General features: G+C 40.3%; 1 protein-coding gene across 1 annotated transcript; it reads right to left on the bottom strand.

The window, feature by feature from the left end:
- Positions 1-9,702: 9,702 nt before the first annotated feature.
- GABARAPL1 (GABA type A receptor associated protein like 1) lies at positions 9,703-17,926 on the bottom strand. The gene is made up of 4 exons (XM_019713515.3): positions 17,169-17,926; positions 12,995-13,073; positions 11,742-11,860; positions 9,703-10,950 (listed from the first exon to the last, which is right to left on the bottom strand). The coding sequence occupies exons 1-4, from the start codon at positions 17,256-17,258 to the stop codon at positions 10,885-10,887; spliced, it is 354 nt and encodes a 117-aa protein (XP_019569074.1). The 5' UTR covers positions 17,259-17,926; the 3' UTR covers positions 9,703-10,884.
- Between the last annotated feature and the right edge of the window lie 1,512 nt (positions 17,927-19,438).

Below are 19,438 nucleotides of genomic sequence, written 5' to 3'. Positions count from 1 at the left end.
TTCAAGAATAAACAAAATCCCCTACATTGCAGCAGTCATATGCAGATTATAACACACCAATAACACACAAACTTATCCAAGTTTTTAAAAAATGATTATCAGTTGAAAAACATGATTTCACTCATATGTGGGATATAAAACTGAAAGCAACAAATGAACAAGAAAAACAAACAAAAAATCATAGAAACAGACAACAGTTTAGTGGTTACCAGAGGGTAAGGAGTGGGGATGATAGAAGAGGGTAAAGAGGGTCAAATATATGGTGATGGAAGGAAAACTGACTCTGGTTGATGAACACAATACAATGTATAGATGATGTATTATAGAATTGTACACTTGAAAACTATATAATTTTACTACCAATGTCACCCCAATAAATTTAATTAAAAATGTTAAAATTATCAAATGAAAATAAATCCAAAAGACCATTTTTAAAATTTTCCTTGAATAGGGCACCACAAATGTGCTCCACAAAAAATATCAAAAAAAAAAAAAAAAAAAAAAATCCAAATATCCCAAATTCTCCTCGTCTTCATTCCTTTTTAGGTCTAGATATACTGTATATACTGTATTGCAGACTTATTTTTATAACAATTGTGGATTTCTCTCATTCTTTGCCAAGTTTAACACTTTACCTAGTGGTTCTCAAGATTCATCTGCATAAATAAAACCTTGTTTAAAATGCAGTTTTCTATGTTTATCCCTAGAAATTCACATTAGAAGGTCTGGAGTGGTGAGTAGAAATCTCTCCTGTTTTACAAGCAAGCCAGACAAGTCTGATGCAGTTGGTTTCGTGCATCACAGGGAAACATTGCTTCATCATATTTCAACTTGCTAATTCACTGAGGGTGAGGTGATGTGTTTTAGATAGGGAATGTTCTTACATATTTTTTTATTACAGTGATTTTCAAAGTGTGGTCCTTGGGTCACAAAGTGTGGTCCTACCATCAGCATCACCAGGGAACTTCTTAGAAATGCAAATTCTAGCCACATTCTAGAACTGCGGAATCAGAAAATCTGGGATTGGGGTCCATTAAAGTACTTTAACCATCCACAGATGATTTGACTCTTAAATTTGAGAACCACTGGTCTCCTCAACCCCCTCATTCTCCTTGATGGCCTTTTGATGTAGCTTCTCCTTGTTCTTAAAATTTTTCATCCTCCTAACACACATCTTTAGGAAGGAACCATGCTGTTTCAGTCTTTCGCCTTGAAGGATGGGCTTGACTAACCAACAGTTACAGAGAACAGTCTTTAGTTTTCAGATGAGCCATGCTGAGGAGAATCCTACAACTATCTTAAGGTGGTTTAAAAAAGAAAAGGAAAAAAGCCAGGCCTTCCCTACTGTCCTCTTAGCCCTATGTCGTCGTGCTGCAGCCTATAAGGCACCTGAGCACTAGGCAAGCCAGCACTGCCTGCAGGAACGTGCAACATCTGTGTCCATGAGGACTGCAACTGTGTGGCAGGTCCCTGGGGTAAATGCTTGCAGATGTGTCTCACCAAATAAAGCCAAGTGGTATCTTCTCCAGCGTTCCAGGTGGAACTGCAGATCAACACAAAGCCTGCAGTACTGCAAACGCTACTGCTTTCTTTTTCCTCCTATTGGGTGTCTTTGCAAATAAATCATTGCATTTCTAATGTTTTGTTTCAAGTAGAAAACACGAGTAAAACCTGAAGTTAGAACATGGTTAGTATTTTGACTGTTCATTTTTGTTTGTCTGAGGGACAAGTTATGAAGAAGCAGGATTGGAGTAGGTACTTAAATTGTACAAAAAAATATTTTATACGAGTATATCTCTTTATATAATCTGATTGGTTTTCTTTCTTTAGAGAACCCTGGCTAATACAGAGGGACAAATATTCTAGCTAAATCTTTAGAAAGTCTTGAGTTTATAAAAATCTTGGTGAATTCGAGAAACCAAGAGAACCACAAAGCTACAGCATAGAGAGCAAAGGGCAGTGACATTAGCTGAAGGTGGATAGAGAAGCAAGCAGGAACCAATGAGGGAGCCACTTATCAAGTTACGCTCTGTTCTAGTTGACTTTGAAGGTTTAATTTGGCTTCCAAGGGCACCGCACCTGCTAGCTAGAGAATTTTGAGATTTGTATTTACTATGCAAGATATGAAAAATGCCCAGTCTGCTTTAGTCTTTATTGCTACATCATACTGCACAATTGTTTTAGATTCAACAAAACTGTACTGAGAACTGGGCATTAGGATACAAATATGAATTAAATATAATCCAGGTCTTAAGGAACTCAAGACAATGAAGGAGATACATTTCTAAATGAGAAGTCACAGTACTTTAGGATTAACACACTCTAGGGTGATTATGTACAAAATGATGCAATTCTGAGGCAGCAGGCATTATTATTTCTAACTTACCAATGAGGAAATTGAAATTCATAGAGGTTAAGTAATGGCATATTGATACAGAGTTGCAAGTAGAACAGGAAAATCTAGTGTTTTTTTGGATGGCCAAGTATCGGGGTACAAAATCTATTACTATGGAAAAAGAGGAAAATGGGTTCAGGAAACAAGCCATCTTAGCTGCATCTCTCAAGACTCAACTCTTAAGGTGATGTACACCTTTAAGGTTCTTTCAAACTCTTAAGATTCCATTTACCACCATAGTCTTTAATTATTTGTGCCAGTCCCTGTGGTAGGGTTTTTTTTTAAGTAGAAATATAATTGCATTTTAAAGAAAACTTATACAAATATGTTCACAAAGTATAAATATATCAATCATTAACTTTCCAAAAAAGGTTGAAAATTATTAAAACTGGGAATATTACGCAAATCACTTAACCTCTATCTCAGACTCTTTTAGAAGCAAAAGATTGGATCAAGATAGAGATTCAAACTACTAATTTTACTTTACACCCACCCCTCTTGGGGCCATTGTGACTTTTTTGGCCAAGGTGGAAAAAGAGAGCTGGGCAATCAGCCTTATACTGATTAAAATAACTCAGTCTCTTCTCATTCTAGTAATAAAATTGACGCTGTGGATTTAAGAATGTTAATAGTGTTATATTACTATGTAATTAGTACATTGAACACATTCATTAATTTATAATTGCATCAAAATACCACTATATTTCAGATTCATTTTATAGTATGTCTCCAATACAACTTACTGAGAATTATGTCATTAATAAGATAAAGGTATTCCTAGTTCCTTGGTTAAGCAGTTAATACCAGAAGATTAAGCTAAAGAGCACATTTGGACATACTCTGAGAGTTAATAGGTAAATCTCATTTTTTAGTACAAGCATCCATATGCTTATTTCTTCATTCCTTCATGTAACAGTCATTAGCTCCTAGTCACTGGCTGGCTACCAGGGATACATTAAGACAATTAAGGGGGGTCCAACTCTTGAGGGACCTAATACACAATTTGGGAAGTTAGATGTGTTTAAAACAATATAAACAATACAAAAAAATAACAGTGGCATGTATGGCTTTTATAAGAGAGGTATAGAGAGAGATAGGATACAGTACCTGCACGGAGAATTATGTGCCAAAGTTCCGAGAGTGTTGATGGAGTTATTAGAAGCTGGTTCACAGAAGAGTATCCTTTAATGCTCTTCTTCCACAGTAATCAAGTTTTGAGCTGGTTAGGTGGCCACCTAGAATAAAGACTAAATTCTCCAACTCCATTTGCAACCAGGTTACTAAGTTCTAGCCAGTCAAAATAAATGGAACTGTCTTGAGTGCCTAAGGGAACCTTCCTTAAGAGCGAGCTGGCTCATATGCTGTCCTCTTGTGGATCTCTTCCTCCATCTGATTACAGGGAACAGATGTTGTCTTTGGCTTTAAGGATGAGGATTACCCAGCTGATGTGGGACAGAGGGTAGCAGTAGCGTGGGCCTCAGAAAGCAGAGCCATTACACCAAACCTGAACTTGTTTACATGAGAACGGAATCCATTATCTAGTTGAAGCCAGTTATTTCCGTTTTACAGTTATTTGTCCTTGTACCTAATCCTCACACAGGTGCTACTCCTGGAGAGCAGGCAGGTAGGACAGGGGAGGGCGTTTCAGATAAAGCAATGTTAAGGAGAAGCCCTGAGGTGTAAAGTTACCTGGTGTACTTGTAAATGCAAGCAGAAACAACTCAGGTATAGGACAGGGGAACATCACAAAGAGAAACTGAAATCCTTTACAGTTGTAGTCTTTAATCTGATCAAAACTTCACGTGGAATCCCTGAAGGCCCCAACGGCTATAACCATGCAGTTTGCAATGAGATCTGGGCTTGAATCTAGCTATAGATAGCTCAACATTAGCAATTTCACCTTAGAAAAACTGACCTTTCTTCCTCCTAATTAGAAGTCAATTGAATTAAAATATTCACCCTAGACTTTACTTTCCAAAATTCAGTGAGAGAACGTTAAGTATCAAGAACAGTGATTTATACATAATAATTGGTCAGTAAAGATTTGTTCTTTCCTGCCCTTTTCCCTTTAATTCACCTTCTTGCTTATTTGTGGGTATTTAAGAAGTGTGGGCCCTTGAGGGATCTGCCACTGGGGATAGGAAGTTGAGTAAAAGGAGGCAAAAAAAGAAGATACCTAACTTGCCACCCAGCACTAGTGACTCCCCAGCACTGGGCTGCACTCAGGAAGGGGACAGTGCTTCTGGCTGCAGACACCAGAGCCCAGGGTTTCCTCCTCGGAAAGCAGTTCTACACAGTTCATTCTGCTTTGAGTGATATAAATGGAGGGGAGCTTTATTTGTTAATATGCGTAGAGCATGATTAATAGTTGTCTGGACATTTAACAATTATTTAGCAAAATATATTTTTAAAAATTAATATTGATTCCACCCTGGTAGGGCTGAAAAAAATGTTCTAGCTACTCTGCCCCACGTCTAGGTTTTACCTGCTGGTGTAGTAAAGGAGACCAGCAGTATCATCTTTGAAGATAAATGGCAGCTACCGTCATCAGGAAAATCAATCTTCAAGGAGAGTTTAGCCGAAAGGAAAAGAGCCGTCTCAGCTGTTTTTCCCATCACGTCTGCAAGCTGTCTTTAGAGACATCCAGCTAACATATTCCGCTTCATATTCCCTGACTTGTGCCATATCCTGCATTTGCCATTGAAAAGTACTAGTGTTACCAATGAATGAAAAAATGAAAACCTAGATCATTCCTGTCAACTAGCCTAAATTATTGAATCAAACTTATTCCTAGTAGGCAGTAAGTTAGTGGTTTGCAAAGGATTTATTTAATGTTCCCTTCAATCTATGATGTAATTACACATTACAGGAAGGGAACTCAGAATTTCATTTATACAAAAAATAAATTGGCTCATGTGACAGAGCTACTGAAGTAGCAGAGCTGGGATTCGAACCCTATTTCCTGCCTCCAGATCTTCTCTCTAGTAAGCTTCCCAAAAATTCTTTGAATGGCCCTTTTAAACTTGTGCTTTCATGGAAAATTTAGTTCTTACTTGAACTACCTAGTCCTTGAATGAAATTGTCAACATTATCAGCTACTACTCTTACACTGTTTCTTGAGCATCAACTACTATTTCTCTGAAAATAAGACCTAGCCAGACAATCAGCTCTAATGTGTCTTTTGGAGCAAAAATTAATATAAAACCCGGTCTTATTTTACTATAAGACCGGCTCTTATATAAGACCGGGTATAATACAATAATAGTATATAATATAATAAATATAATAAATATAATAATGTAATGTAATATAATATTGGGTCTTACATTAATTTTTGCTCCAAAAGACACATTAGAGCTGATTGTCTGGCTAGGTCTTATTTTCAGGGAAACACGGTATATGTCAGGCACTGTTCTAACTGGTTTGTATAAATCAGTGACCAAAGTTTCTGCCTTTGTGGAGTTTACAAATCTACTGAGAGAAGACTAAACTTAAAATGTTAGGTGATCAGTGGTAAGCAAAAAGGACAAAAGCAGAGAAAGGTAGGGATGAGTGGGAGAGCGGTGAGCGGGGGAGATGGTCGAAATACTGCAGAAGGTGTTCAGTGTAGGCCTGACATGACAGCTGAGCCAAGACTGAAGGGGGTAGGCAGTTAGCCAATGCTAGCATCGAAAATATGGCTTATTGTTACTTTCAGTCTTTGAATACCCACCAATAAGCAATCATGCTTTTGTTGAACGATGTGAGAACGCTGAGCCAAGTGTAAAAATGTGTTTCAACCCCCTTCCCAAGAGCTCAAGATACTTTATGTAAGTTTAAGTGCTGAACACCTCTCTAATCAGAGATCTTAAATAAATACACTGCCGTGTTAAAAGTAGAACTGTAAAGACAGATGGTCCACAATGTTGAATACACACCAGGAGAACGACCTAAGTCTTTTGTTTTGTTAGTCACTGTTAAATATATGCACACCTGCACAATGGCATGCTGAAATATCATTTGACTACTTCCTGTTATTTCCAACTTTGAAAATAATCTGGTTGTATGGATTTACAAAGTACCAAAGTGCCCATCCATAACTGCAAGAATAAGAGGAAAAAAAACACGTTTTTTTCAAATGGTCCTATGATCCAAAAGGACAATTAGGCTGACATTACCAACCTCTCACAGGTTTTGATACAGAAACTCCAATGCATATTTTTTTTGTTTTTTTGGAAGATGGATCAAAATAGCTGAGAAAAACAAGCTCTGCAGCCCTGAGTCATCCACAGGATAATATGCCACAGGCTGAGATGACCAAATTGCAGACCTAGCACTGTAATAGCTAGGTAAATACAAGAATGGGTGGGGAGTTGGACAGCAGGCAAGAGCCCTCAGGGCTGTATTGAAGTGACAACTGAACTCAGAGCCACTCAAGAACAAAATGGGCCAATTTCTGAAAATAATTGGTGGTTCCATGTAGCAAAAACAAAACAAATGGACAAAAAAAAACTGAAAATGAATGCTTGGAGTATGTTCAAATCTCTCCAATTAAAAATACATATAAAAAAAAAACCTCAGAAATAGCTGATTACAAGTTTCATATAAAAACTGGCTGAAACCAATTTGTCAACTAGTTTGTTTTCCAGAAATGACTGAATTTGATCATTGTGATAGCTGACTTGGTCCTGTATCCATGGGCAATGTACAGGATGCCCCAGCCTACATACAAAACCTCAAAATTATACCAGGCCTATTATATATTTGGGGGTTAATGACACAAACACAATGGGGAATTATGTGCTTACTAAATGTAACATTGCCACAGCAACTGGCAATATTGATCCAAGATGCACTGCAACAGCCAGAGCCCTAGGCACCATACTGCTCTGGGGAGCTGTTCACACTGTGCAATGGCATGGTGCCCCCTAGAGTTGTGCCTGTCTGGAAGTGCACCTGTCTGCCTAGTTACCACTGTTCGTTAGTTAACCCCCAGTTGTTTTGTTCTTTTGCAATCCTAACCACTGATTTCAAATGCAGTCTATAAACTTTTTAAAATACATAATACTTTATAGGAACAAAACAATTCTGCACTGGGGGAAATAAATGGGAAAACACTGCCATTCAACAGTGGCATTCTTTCCTAGCATCTGCCCACACAGGGTAAGAGCCATACTGAGGCACACTGCATCTAGATGGCATGGGCATTGTCTCTCTCTTGATGTTGGGAATAAGCTTCCGTTTTATATTACCGTGTTTCCCCGAAAATAAGACCTAGCCGGACGATCAGCTCTTTTGGAGCAAAAATTAATATAAGACCTGGTCTTATTTTACTGTAAGACCTGGTCTATATAATAAATATAATATATAATACCGGGTCTTACATTACTTTTTGCTCCAAAAGATGCATTAGAGATGATTGTCCGGCTAGGTCTCATTTTCAGGGAAACACGGCAAGTATAAGAGTGACCATGTTTTTGTCCTTGGGGAAACTTGTTACAGTGAAATAAAGAACCATAAATAAAACAATCAGGATAATAGGAATAAATCAAGACCATCTTTGGCAAACCTAGGTGTATACTCACCCTACAGATAGATACAAGCTCTTTCTATCAAAATATATGGTGAAAGCTAAGGACTCAATCATCTCTGATACTGTTGTCACACCAGCTTCCAAGGGAAGAATGGGCTTATTTGACACAACATTCAAACTTGGTTCCCAGAAAGAAGTAACAGGGTGTCAGTCGATCTTAGATGGGACACGCGGCCCAAGTTAGTGAAACGCCATTTCCTAAACCGCTTTTAGTCCTAGATTTGGCTCACAATGGCCTGAGGGTTCCAAGACGTTTTAAAGCTTGGCTAGCAGGAAACATGGGACTCTGAGAAATTCTTATGTTCAGGAAAGCTCATCATGTCCTCCTCATCAGAGCACATTGAAATATCCGGACTGCCTTTGCCTGTGAATTTCTCTAATTTACTTAAACTTCATGGATTTATAAAATCAGAGGGCTGGTCAAACATTGTTTGTAATGTTCCATCCAAGGATAAATTTTGTCCAACAGGAAAATCTAGAGATAGGTCAAACTGAAATAAGCCAACGCCTCCTAGGGAGACACAGGCTCTTAAATGCAAAGTACCTCTCTGGTTTAGCAATGGCCTGAAGTTCCTGGCACTAGCGGGACTGCTCCTCGAGTGTCTGGAGGGCTGGGATCTGCCATGTGCTTCAACATTCATTTCATTGCTAGGTAGTGGGTATGTCTATTAGTTTCAAAATATAGTTCCCCTCTTAATCCAAATATCAGCTTCTATTTGGCTTCCTCAATAACAACAGGCCACTATTTATCCGTCAGTAGTGACAACAGTCCATTTTCAGTGCTTTGACATCAACACCAAAAACTCCTAGTGCATTCCTTAGTTTTCTTCATGGGGTGCTTGCTGGGCTTGGGCTTTTTCCTTCCTTCTCAATCCTGACTTAATTTTCTCAGGTGGTGCACTAGGCATGGTTTCATGGTGGGTGGAATCCTGCCACGGACCTTTTATAACCATCTATTTCTTTTCTGGTAACTGTGATGTAGTCCATAAAACTCTACAAAGGTAGACACCACTTGGGGCTATAGATATAAGAGATGAGTGTTAGAGAGGGGCTTTCAAGTTCCTCAAAGGACTTTCTACTAATCTGTTTTTTATTGTCTCATAGCTTGCTCCCCGACTGCCCACCCATATATTGGTCCCTGACTGACTGAAGGAAAGACTCGTGGTCAGAAGACACCTAGCTTGTCCTGACCCCAGGAGCTTACTTGGGTGCTTTATACTGTTTTAACTTCATACTGACCAAGAAATGATGGAGAAACTAAGGTCTGATTGGGACTTACGGCAAAACCAGGTATACAGCGCAATGCCTCTCCAAACTTCAGTGTGCAAGGGAATGAGGAGAAGGTTAAAAACACAGACAACTACGCTGAGATTCTGAGTGGGCTAAATCCCACTAAGGCCTAGACATCTGCATTGTTAATCAGCACTTCCCCATCCCACCCCCTATATTCTGATGTAGACGGTCTTCCACCTTCAGCTTTGAAGAACACATCAAGCAGTGACAAAGCATTTATCTACAAAGAGAAAATCACACACATACCACCAAAACACCAGACACATCGCCCCACATCGCTATTCACCTTTGGACGGTAAGTCCTGGTCAGTAAACGTGAATACATCTGACCATATGTGAGCAATCATTGCTTACAGCCACACTCAAAATTGTCTGCTCAATGACTCCACATGCCATCTATTCTAACACACACTAAATAAAGGCAACATTTCTGAACTCACAGTGAGATTTAAGGTATGCAATAATTTTATTTCCTTGGCCTGACAGCATAATCTTCATTATACAAGAACCTGCAGCTGACAAAATTGACACACAGATTTCCCCCACAGGAAGGATCCTTTTCATTAGTAGAGATGAATTGAAATGTCATGTCTGAGTGCAATTCCCCACCCCCACCCACATAACCCCTAAAGTGAAAATAATCAGAATCAACAAAATCCCCATGAATTACTAAAAGTCATCCCCTCAAACTTTTCTAACTAGCAGCTGCAGTAAATAAAAACCCAAGAAGGGAAGCAGCTGGCCATCACTTAGCGTTTCTGTGCATGTGAGACTGAAGGGACAGCAGGAAGGGAGGACATCCCTTTAACCTGTCACTGGAAATGGTTGAGGCTCATTCAAGTCCAAGGTAGGTGTGGGAAAAGAGGCACCAGCGAGAGAGAGAGCAGGTTAGACAGAGATGTTCAATACTTCATCAATTCCAGTTACTGCTATCGAAACTACCTTCATAATCACAATGCCCTTCCCACCTGGCCCACTTTCTCACAGTAAAACAGCTCCATCTAAATTTCTGTCTGAAGTCTATTGCCAGCACTGGGCTGGTGCTGTGATGTTTGTGTGTGAGATGACGACTGGGATTGAGGAGGAGGTATGGAGACAGAAGAGAGCAGGGGTACCATGCTTTAATTACAATGTGTCTCTTTTGGTCCCCAGGAATGGTCCACCACCAGTAGTCCTAAAACATTACCATCCCCTTCCCCTACCTGTCTTGTGCAAATGTCAAAAACAGAATCTCTGCCCAAAGGGAAGGGAGAGCAGGAAGTTGTTGCTGGTCCACAATCATCTCTGGCCCCAACTCACCCACCTCCTGACTCTTCAATGAAAAAAATTCACACAAAAATTAATTCACAGCACTGCTATTCAATTGTATCATCTCCATTCCTCTAGCAAAGCTAATCCAACTGCTCTGTCCTGACATGCTTTCTCCCTGGGCCAAGGAAGCAGCAAAAAATAACAATTGAGCAGGTGAAAATATGATGACGGTGTGTGTGGTGTAGTCTTTCCAGATGTCTTCACCTTCTGTGTCCTCCATGGTGGGAGCCCCCCCTCTCTTTCCCCAAGTCCCCCACACACCCCTCCCCCTACCCCCGAGTCCAGGTGCTCCCATCTGCTGGGCTTCCACCACTCACTTCCCATAGACACTCTCATCGCTGTAGGCCACATACAGAAAGTAGTCCTCCTCATGGTTGTCCTAGGGGAAGAGATAAGAGGAGAGTTTAAAAAACCATAATCACGTTCATTATATTATCTCCAGGATGCTGAGCCTCACATAACCTTATAAAGTAGGTACTGAAAGTATCATTAGACCCCATCAAAAAGGAGGAACAAAGAGAAAGCAGAAGTGGTTGGAATTTAACTTTGAGTTCACAAACAGAAAACCTTCATGGAGAACATCATACATGTAGGTATCAGGATAGGAACATGACTACAGCACGCTCATTCTAACCACAGGAACATAGGTAGAGCAAAACATATTTACTGATAGGGAATACATGCTATGGAATAAAAATTAGAAGTATTAGAGAAGCTTATTTGATTCACTGGTGGGGCACAAGAGGAAGGCAGCATTTTGTATGAACTCCTTTAAGGAATAATAGCGACTCTCTTAAGTGACATTGCTTGAGATCACATAAATTCTTCTCTCCAGCTAGGACCAATCAATTTAAAGATTTTTGCCTTACATTTTATTTGGAACTTCGGCAACCAGAAGCCATTTCCTGCTGCTTCAATAAAGACGATCCAATATTAAAACACTAGCAAGGCAAGACTGACAAGAGAATTCAAAGGGACTGAATCTAGTAGCTGCTCCACCTCGAAAGGACAAGTGGTATCTAATCTCCGGGAGCCTCACACTGCCGTGTGTAAGAGGATCCTGACAGACAACACCTCCTGCCCCACTTCCCAGGTGTGTTATCAGAATGCACTGCGACAAAAGCTGGAGAAGAGCAGACTTCACAGTATTGTTGTGACCAGGACCATTACCTCATACAGCTGGCCCATGGTAGCGCTGGTGGGAGGGATGGTGTTGTTGACAAAGAAGAATAAGGCGTCCTCAGGTCTCAGGTGGATCCTCTTCCGAATTAAGAAGTAGAACTGGCCAACTGGATGAAGGAGGAAAGGGTTTAGAACAGGAAGGCAAGAGAGAAGGAAACGAGGGATTAGGAGAAGGGTAAGACCCAGAAAAAAAGTCTGCTGCACCTGTTCCCTTTCAAGTACCACCTTTACGCACCATCTGAACAGAGCCCAATACTGTCCTACAGCTATAGAAACAGAAAGTATTAGGTTGGTGCAAAAGTAACTGTGTTTTTTACAATTATTTTTAACCTTTGAAACCGTAAATACTTTTGCACCAACCTAATAAAACTCAAAGAAGCCTCATAGCCTCTGACGTGCCATTGAGGAGTTTATTTCTTAGAAAATAGGAATTTCCCTGCCTTTACTCCATTTCAGACCCAAAGTTAGCATATCCACTCAACTGAGGACAACTTTGTGGGAACAGCATGTACATCCAGACAGAAACATTCCTATCATTGTCTAAATCTGATCTGAAACACACTTCCATGCCCACTCCCACCCTAAGACAAACCAGTAATGGGAAGAGGTGTTCTGGACTCCAGTATTCTTAGCACCATCACTCATCCCAATGTTGGGGTGATGAGTGGGGTTCAACACTTTCCCTTTTACTGGGCACTCTGAAAAAGTTTTAGAAGGCAGGTATTCAAATGGGGCAAACACCTCTACAAAACGTTTCCGGTGTCTCCCGGATGGGGTGGTTATTCCATTAAGGATCAAGTGAAGTATGACGATATCCTTTGCAATTCCAAACGGTATCTACAAAACGTTAACAAAGAAACGTAGCTTGAGGAGATAAGGTATTTGGCTGAGAATCTCTACAATGTGATTCTTCCAAGAAACTAGTCTGGTTTTCCTTTTGAAATAAATTGGTTTCACAATAACAAAGCTGAATTTTAAGCGGTTTAAATAATGAGTACCTGATCTTCTCTTTCCATGTTTTGCACTTCGTTGTGTCAAAATCAAACAAGGCACTATGATGGGAAATGCATAAGGGAACTGGTGATGGGGAAGAAAGGTTACCATTTTTGAATCACCTAACTCTCTGGAGAATCCCACTCACTTTCTGCAACCCTTCTTCTTCTCAGTCTCACAATCTCACACATGCAGGAAGGACTGGGAATGCTTTGCCATGGAAGGGTCAGGGGAAGAAAGAGCATTACCAGTGAGGTCAGAGGGCACCAGGTACTTCCTCTTGTCCAGGTCAGGCACCCGGGCCTTAGGAGCCTTCTCCACGATCACCTGGGAGAAGAGGCAGAGAGTGGGAATGAAAACTACAGAATCTAGTCTCGTATTTTTTCCTTCCTCATCCTACAGTTGCCCTAGCTGAAGTGAGTTTGTCTAGGCCCTATCTAACTTTTCTATTTCTTACTCTTCTTTACCCCTTACACAATGGGTTTTCTTAATAAGGTTGTAGTTTTAATCATGCAATAGGGCATATGATAAAAGTAAAAAGAGAACCTTGATTTTAAGTAATGGTAAGTTATGTCTAAGGTATACTATAGGATATATGCTTTTTTCTATTTAATTACAGCATTAAGATCATCCACGTTTTCTCAGATGGTCCGGAGTGTCTACCAGTTTTGTTCTTTCTTATAAACAGCACTTATTAATGTTATAGATAACATGGTTTAATTTTATATTTTGTCAAAAATTGCAAGAATGACTGCAAAAAAATATTTTCAAGACAGTATTTTATTAAGCGAAAAAAGGTCAGTAGTAAAACAGTTCTCAGCATGATATTCTGTAATATGATGTCAATACAATAACCATTTATCAATATTAATGATGTTAGGATTTCAAGGGATTTTCAATGTCTACATTAAATATTTCTACAATACTTTTAGTTTTAAAAATATGTATTTCTGTAAAAAAATAAAGCTATGCAAAAATTAAAGACTTTTTATGCATGTAAGTTTATAAAACAAGATTTATAAATATTTTAAATTTTAAATATTAATTTAAATAATATATTTAAATTTAAATTATATTACATTTATTTAGGATTTATGGATTTATATATAATATAAATCATAATATACATCACATAAATGTGATATAAATCACATTTAATTTAAATTATACATTTTCAAAATCTATTGTAAAACCATGCATGAGCTTTAGATTTTTAGTTTAGAAAATATCATCATCCTATATAGAAGATAGGGGAAGTACAGAAAAGTTAAAGAAGCAGAAATAAACAGTGGCCAAGTATCCCTAGTAGCTGTGTCCTCTTCCTTCAAGAGGATATTTGACCTGTCTGAGCTGTAGCATTCCAATGAGTAAAAGGAAGATGATAACTTTCCAACGCGTTTTACAAAGTCATGGTACTGAAACAGTGAGCTTGAGTAATCCATAAAATTGTATGTGAAAATGCTTTGTAAATTATACAGAACAATCTAAATATAAGGATTGGTCTAGAGCGAGGGGGGGTTGAAGCTTTTAAATGAAAGGAGATAGATTAAAGGAGTGAAAAACTTATCTTGTGTTTACAGAGGGGGAAAAAATCCTATTCTAGAACACCAGAGGAACCGTGATCACACTTAAAATTAAAAACTTGAGTAGTGATATGGGAATCAAAAATTCAAAAGAAAAAGTAGAAGAGCTTCAGGAAGAGACAAGTGAAGGCCCGACAATGAGCATGAACAGGAGGTAGCAGGTTATGAAACCAAAGGCAAACAGGACACAGCATTGTGTCTAGCAGGAGCTCTGAGACCTGGCAGCTCCAGCTCCAATCAAGAGATGGAAACCACAAGAAGCAAGCAGAAAGAGAGCAATAAAGCCAGCCAACCGCAAAGAAAATATCAGCAGGGGAGGAGGGACTTGGAGAACAGGAAGAGGAGGAGTAATCATTTAGGCCCTGGTTTACCAGAAAACATTTCGGTTTTCAGGAATCCCAGCTCTACCCCACAGTGGGCCCTGGGCTAGCTGCTTTTCCTGTCTGGTTCTCTGTTTTTCTGTGAAATGAAACGTGGTTAATACTCCTTAGGGCTGTTCATGAATTAAAAATATATATATATACAATCTGTTCCTAACAGTTTCCTGCTATGTTGCAGGTTTTCAATACACTGTAGCTATTAAGATCATTGCAAGAGCCCATGAAACCCTCCTCTCCCAAGGCACATGCACACATAATTAGGTATGGCAGCTCTAGAGATGTTGCTGGGGTTAAGCTTGAGTTATGTGAGCAGTCAGGGTATGTGATTGCTTTATCACCAATGGTCCAGCTGAAAGGGGCTTTGAAAATCATTTACTCTAACACTCATTTTTGTAAACAGGACACTTGAGCACAGCAAGATTAAGGGTTCTGCCGGGAACTGGAATCAAATCTCAGAACTCAGAGCAGAGCTCTTCCTCCTGCGTCACAACTAGAAAGAAGGTCATAGGCTGAGTACCTACGGAGCAGTTGGAAGGCTTATCACTGGTTAAAAGATAACTGGAGGGACCAGGAGAACTGACTGATGGTCCTAATAGCTTACAAATTAAACAGCTTTGTAAAACATTTAACTCCAAACTATGGGCAGGAAAACAATAGTGGGGGTGGGGTGATGAGCCGAAATATTGGGTGAAACCCAATATTGGGTGAAACCATGTAAATGATTGACATGGGAAGGGTTTGGTTTTAAGGAAATCCATGGGAATTTTAACTCAATTTGGGAACTGGTACATTTCAGAGTTTGTAACTTACACGGAGCTACTGGAACAGAGCCTCATACTGCTCTGTGAACTCTTAAGGGAAACAAGAGTTCATTTCTCTATTTCCAATACCTAAGAATGTGAGGTACACAGTGCACACTTAATTCTGTCTAATAGAACTACATTAGAATTCTAATAGAAGTAGCAAACCAGCTGCAATCTGGGGTCTGCCACAGACGAGCCATGTGAACATTTTAGGAAATCCCTTCTCTGTGCTTCAGTCTTCATCTGTAGGATGGGGATTATAATGGTGTGAGGATTGAGTGAATGACTATAGACACAGTACTCAGAATATGCCCAGGTACATGGTAAACTATCAATAAAAGTTACTTGTCAGTTCTAAATGTTATTATAATAGAGTATCACCAGAATTGGGAGAAATTTTTATAGTTGTCATTCAAGGTCCAGGGACCAGGAAAGTAATTAGGGAAGGATCTCTTCTGTGTGCAACTCCCAAGGAATGAATGGAACCAGCCCTCAACTCTCCTCTTCCTTATAGGAAAAGGACAGCAAGGGGTTTATACCGCTGGCCTAAAGCCCAGGCTGCTTCTGGTAGCTGAGACTCTGACAGATTAAGGATTGGAGAGGAGGCCCAAAGAGTACCTGCGGGTCAAAAAAGCAAATCAGATCATCGCAATTCCTTCACCTGTAAATTATTTGTAACATTTATCTTAATGATCCTGTCTGAAGATAAAGAGCACAATCTTAAAAGTCTCTGCTCCTCCATTTCCAAAATTCAACGGTTGTTCCCTCTACCACACTTTAAAGTCTTCTGCCTTCCAATCCGGCTGCGCAGCCCACAGGAGAGAGAAACCAGGCAAGTGGCGGGGGAGGGGTGATGGGGAAAACGCCCGGATGCAGAAAGATACCTTAACATTTCTTCTCTGTTCCTCCTCACTGCCTACACGAGATTTAATTACATAAACCAGGGTTCAAAACGGAGAGAAAAAGGCCTCAGTCCTTCTTGATTGTGCCCAGCTACAATCTAATAAGACAGGTACTGGAGGAAGGCTGGCTGCCCCCGTACATGTCGCCGGAGCCAAGAATGATGAGGCAAGCCGGCTGTTGCGCAGAGAACGTGACCTTGTTTTCTGGGCCAGTCCTGTCTTGTGGCAACCCCCTACCCCCCAACTCCCAATCCTCACCATATAAAAGGATTCACTGGCTTCCTAGCCTTTCCCTCCCAAAACCAATGCCACGAGGACCAAAGTCAACTTGATTAAGGGAGAACCAGAAATCTATGGGAGTAAACCCCACGGCATCAGTTATTCCCAAAAAAACTTCCCTGCGATCCCAAAGGCAGCAAATGTGTGGTCCTGACCTAACCATTCTCGCACAGAAGGGCCACATTTTGAGCACATCACAACCTAAATAGCCTCTGAATACTGCTGAGTCATTCAAACGTAGGCTCCGCTCTAAGGAAGCGGTCGGCTCTAAAGATGGGTATGGGCCCTGGGGATACAGGTTTTAAAAGGTCCGCAGTCAGAACGTCCATTCCATTGGCTCTCCTCGCAGTGAAGGCCATTCAGGGTTAAGTAATTTTAGGGACCAGCGTTCTCCAGTGCCTTGGGGCAGCCATCACGACTCTCCCGCCCCCCGATATTCCCTTCTCCTCCCCCTTCCCGCTCCCCTTGCACTCACAGGGACCCTATCGGGATATTTCTTCCGGATCTTTTCTCCTTCCTTTTTCCGATACTCAAATGGATGGTCCTCCTTATACTGGAACTTCATGATGAACCGCAGGGTTTCTAAGATCCCCGGACGGGGCCTGCCTCCCTCGCTGATGATTGCGTCTCTTGGGTCTTACTCCCACCGCCAAATTTCAATGTGTCGGAATCGCTTCAGAAACGGCAGCTCCCGTCGCAGCGCAGCTTGGTAGAGCTTCTGAAGGGATCCTGGGTGACCTGGTCTGCAAGCAGGAGATGGCCAGGTAAAGAATTCCAGGCGGCTTTTCCCGAGAACTGGCAACACAATAACAACACGGCGGCGCGTTGGTATTGTGACGTCACGACGCCCCGCCCTGCATCCCGCCCCCAGCGTTCTGGACCGCGCGGGTTGGGGGTGGACAGACACTGTCGGTTTCAGTGTATTCTCCTTCTAGCTAAACTTCACCTGAACAGTGTTCATTGCAAATGAGAACAGTTTTTACTTCTTATTTTATTGATAATGTGGCATTAAAGGTGGTTTTAAAACAAAACATTTCCTAAAGATGTCTTTTTCCCTCTCCCTCGCTATTTCTTGGTTGGGTCCAAAAATAAACAACACACTGGAAGAAAATCCAGCTTTTTCCAGCTTGTTGGGATCTGAAGTCTGGGGGAAGGAGGCATCAGGGTCCTGGAGTTTATTTGGCAAGTGCGGACGTGCCAGGCGCTTGCATTTTGCCCTTTGCTCCTTCAATTGCAACCTCCAGGAACCTCGGGAGCTATGCTGGCTTCCTCTGACCGTGACCCTTCCTTCACCACGTTCGCGTCATTTTGTTTGGGTCCATGCCGCAGTTGCAATTTGTTCCTGGAGCAGGAACGTAAACAAAACGTGACTCAGGAATTTGAAAAGACACATTAGGTAAAGGACATCAGATGTAATCAAGGTCCAGAGAAGTGGTGTCAGTCTTAACTAAGGGCTTCACGCCTGTTCAAATATAGAAATGATTCATTTTCTCCTATTAACGCAGAAGTTGGGCCTGTCTAATGGAAAAGAAAATATCAAGTGATCTAAGTGATTAACTCAGTAGTTCTCAAACATTCTTTTTTCTTATGCAAAAATTCACCTGAAGGTTAGTACTGGTTAAGTATCCTTAATGTGAATAGAAAGTGCCACCTGAAAAAGGGGAGTGGAGGACTCTGGGTGGTGGGCCAGGTGCCAGTGTCACCTCCCTCTGGCCCTCCCCTTTCTCCACCGAGAATCAAAAGGACTAAGGCCTTTCCAACCACTGCTCCTGGCAGTGATTCCAGGAACCTATGGTAGGGAACAGAGGAAATAGTGAAAGATAAGGGTGAGGACAGGCTGGTTTGCCCAAAACAAGGGAGTTCTGCAAACTATTAGTATATTAGAAAATGGCAGCCCCTATCTATCTTCTTTTGTCAAGATCTCAGTGTCTCTGATTTAAAAAATAAATCCACAAAAGAAACTGAGTTTCATTCTTGAAACGAGAATGAATTACATAGCCCTACTTATTGATGTGTTGTTTTTCTTCTCCATGGTATCTTTCAATCCTTTTTATGTGTGAAAATCCAGGAATTATTTTATCACATTATATGTTTATAATTTTTATTCCTTATTTTCAAATTGAAATTTTCAGCTCATTTTAGCTTCGATCCAAATAGAGCTAAATGTCTCAAAGGAGAACATTACAACCAGTTGAAAAAAGTAATTACGATGAAGATTAATATTTTAAGACTATTGTTCTATGATCATATCTACTGGAAATAATCGTAGCTAGTTAAAAATACTGATTTTAACTTTTAAAAACACCTAAGCACAGTGGCAATTTATATATGAAAAATAATTTGGAGATGGAATTTCGATTACTCTTTCTGCCTCAAGTCTTTTCTAAACGCTAATGGTTTATTGTAGAATACACAATCTGTGAACTTCCAAAGTTTGCTCTCTACCTGTATTCTCAGCGTAACATTTAATATATTACACAAAATGTAATATTCTCTTAGTTCATATGTGAGAAATTCTAAGGAAAGAGTCTGATTAGTCTTTTATGAGTCACCTGGCCTTCTTAATGGTCAAGGCAGTGAGAATCTATGATTGGTGGGTCCCACTAGAAGAACTACACAGTGGTTAGTGTGGAAGGAGTAGCTTCCTACAAAGCAATGTATACCTCCGCCGCCAAAAAAAAATGAGAAGGAAGGGACATGGTATTATCTAATGAACAATACATCATTTATGTGTCCTGTGACAAA

This window comes from Rhinolophus sinicus, chromosome 1, assembly GCF_057876585.1.
Source record: "Rhinolophus sinicus isolate RSI-liver-muscle chromosome 1, RSI-T2T, whole genome shotgun sequence".
In the NCBI taxonomy this organism is placed as follows: domain Eukaryota; kingdom Metazoa; phylum Chordata; class Mammalia; order Chiroptera; family Rhinolophidae; genus Rhinolophus; species Rhinolophus sinicus.
This window is presented reverse-complemented; position numbering and strand designations above follow the sequence as displayed.

Coding starts and splice junctions, on each gene's coding strand:
- GABARAPL1 (XM_019713515.3), bottom strand. CDS start 17,258: ATGAAGTTCCAGTATAAGGAGGACCATCCATTTGAGTATCGGAAAAAG. Junction 11,861..12,994: donor GGTGCCCTCTGACCTCACTG/GTAATGCTCTTT, acceptor TCCTTCATCCAG/TTGGCCAGTTCTACTTCTTA. Junction 10,951..11,741: donor CCATGGGCCAGCTGTATGAG/GTAATGGTCCTG, acceptor CTCTTCCCCTAG/GACAACCATGAGGAGGACTA.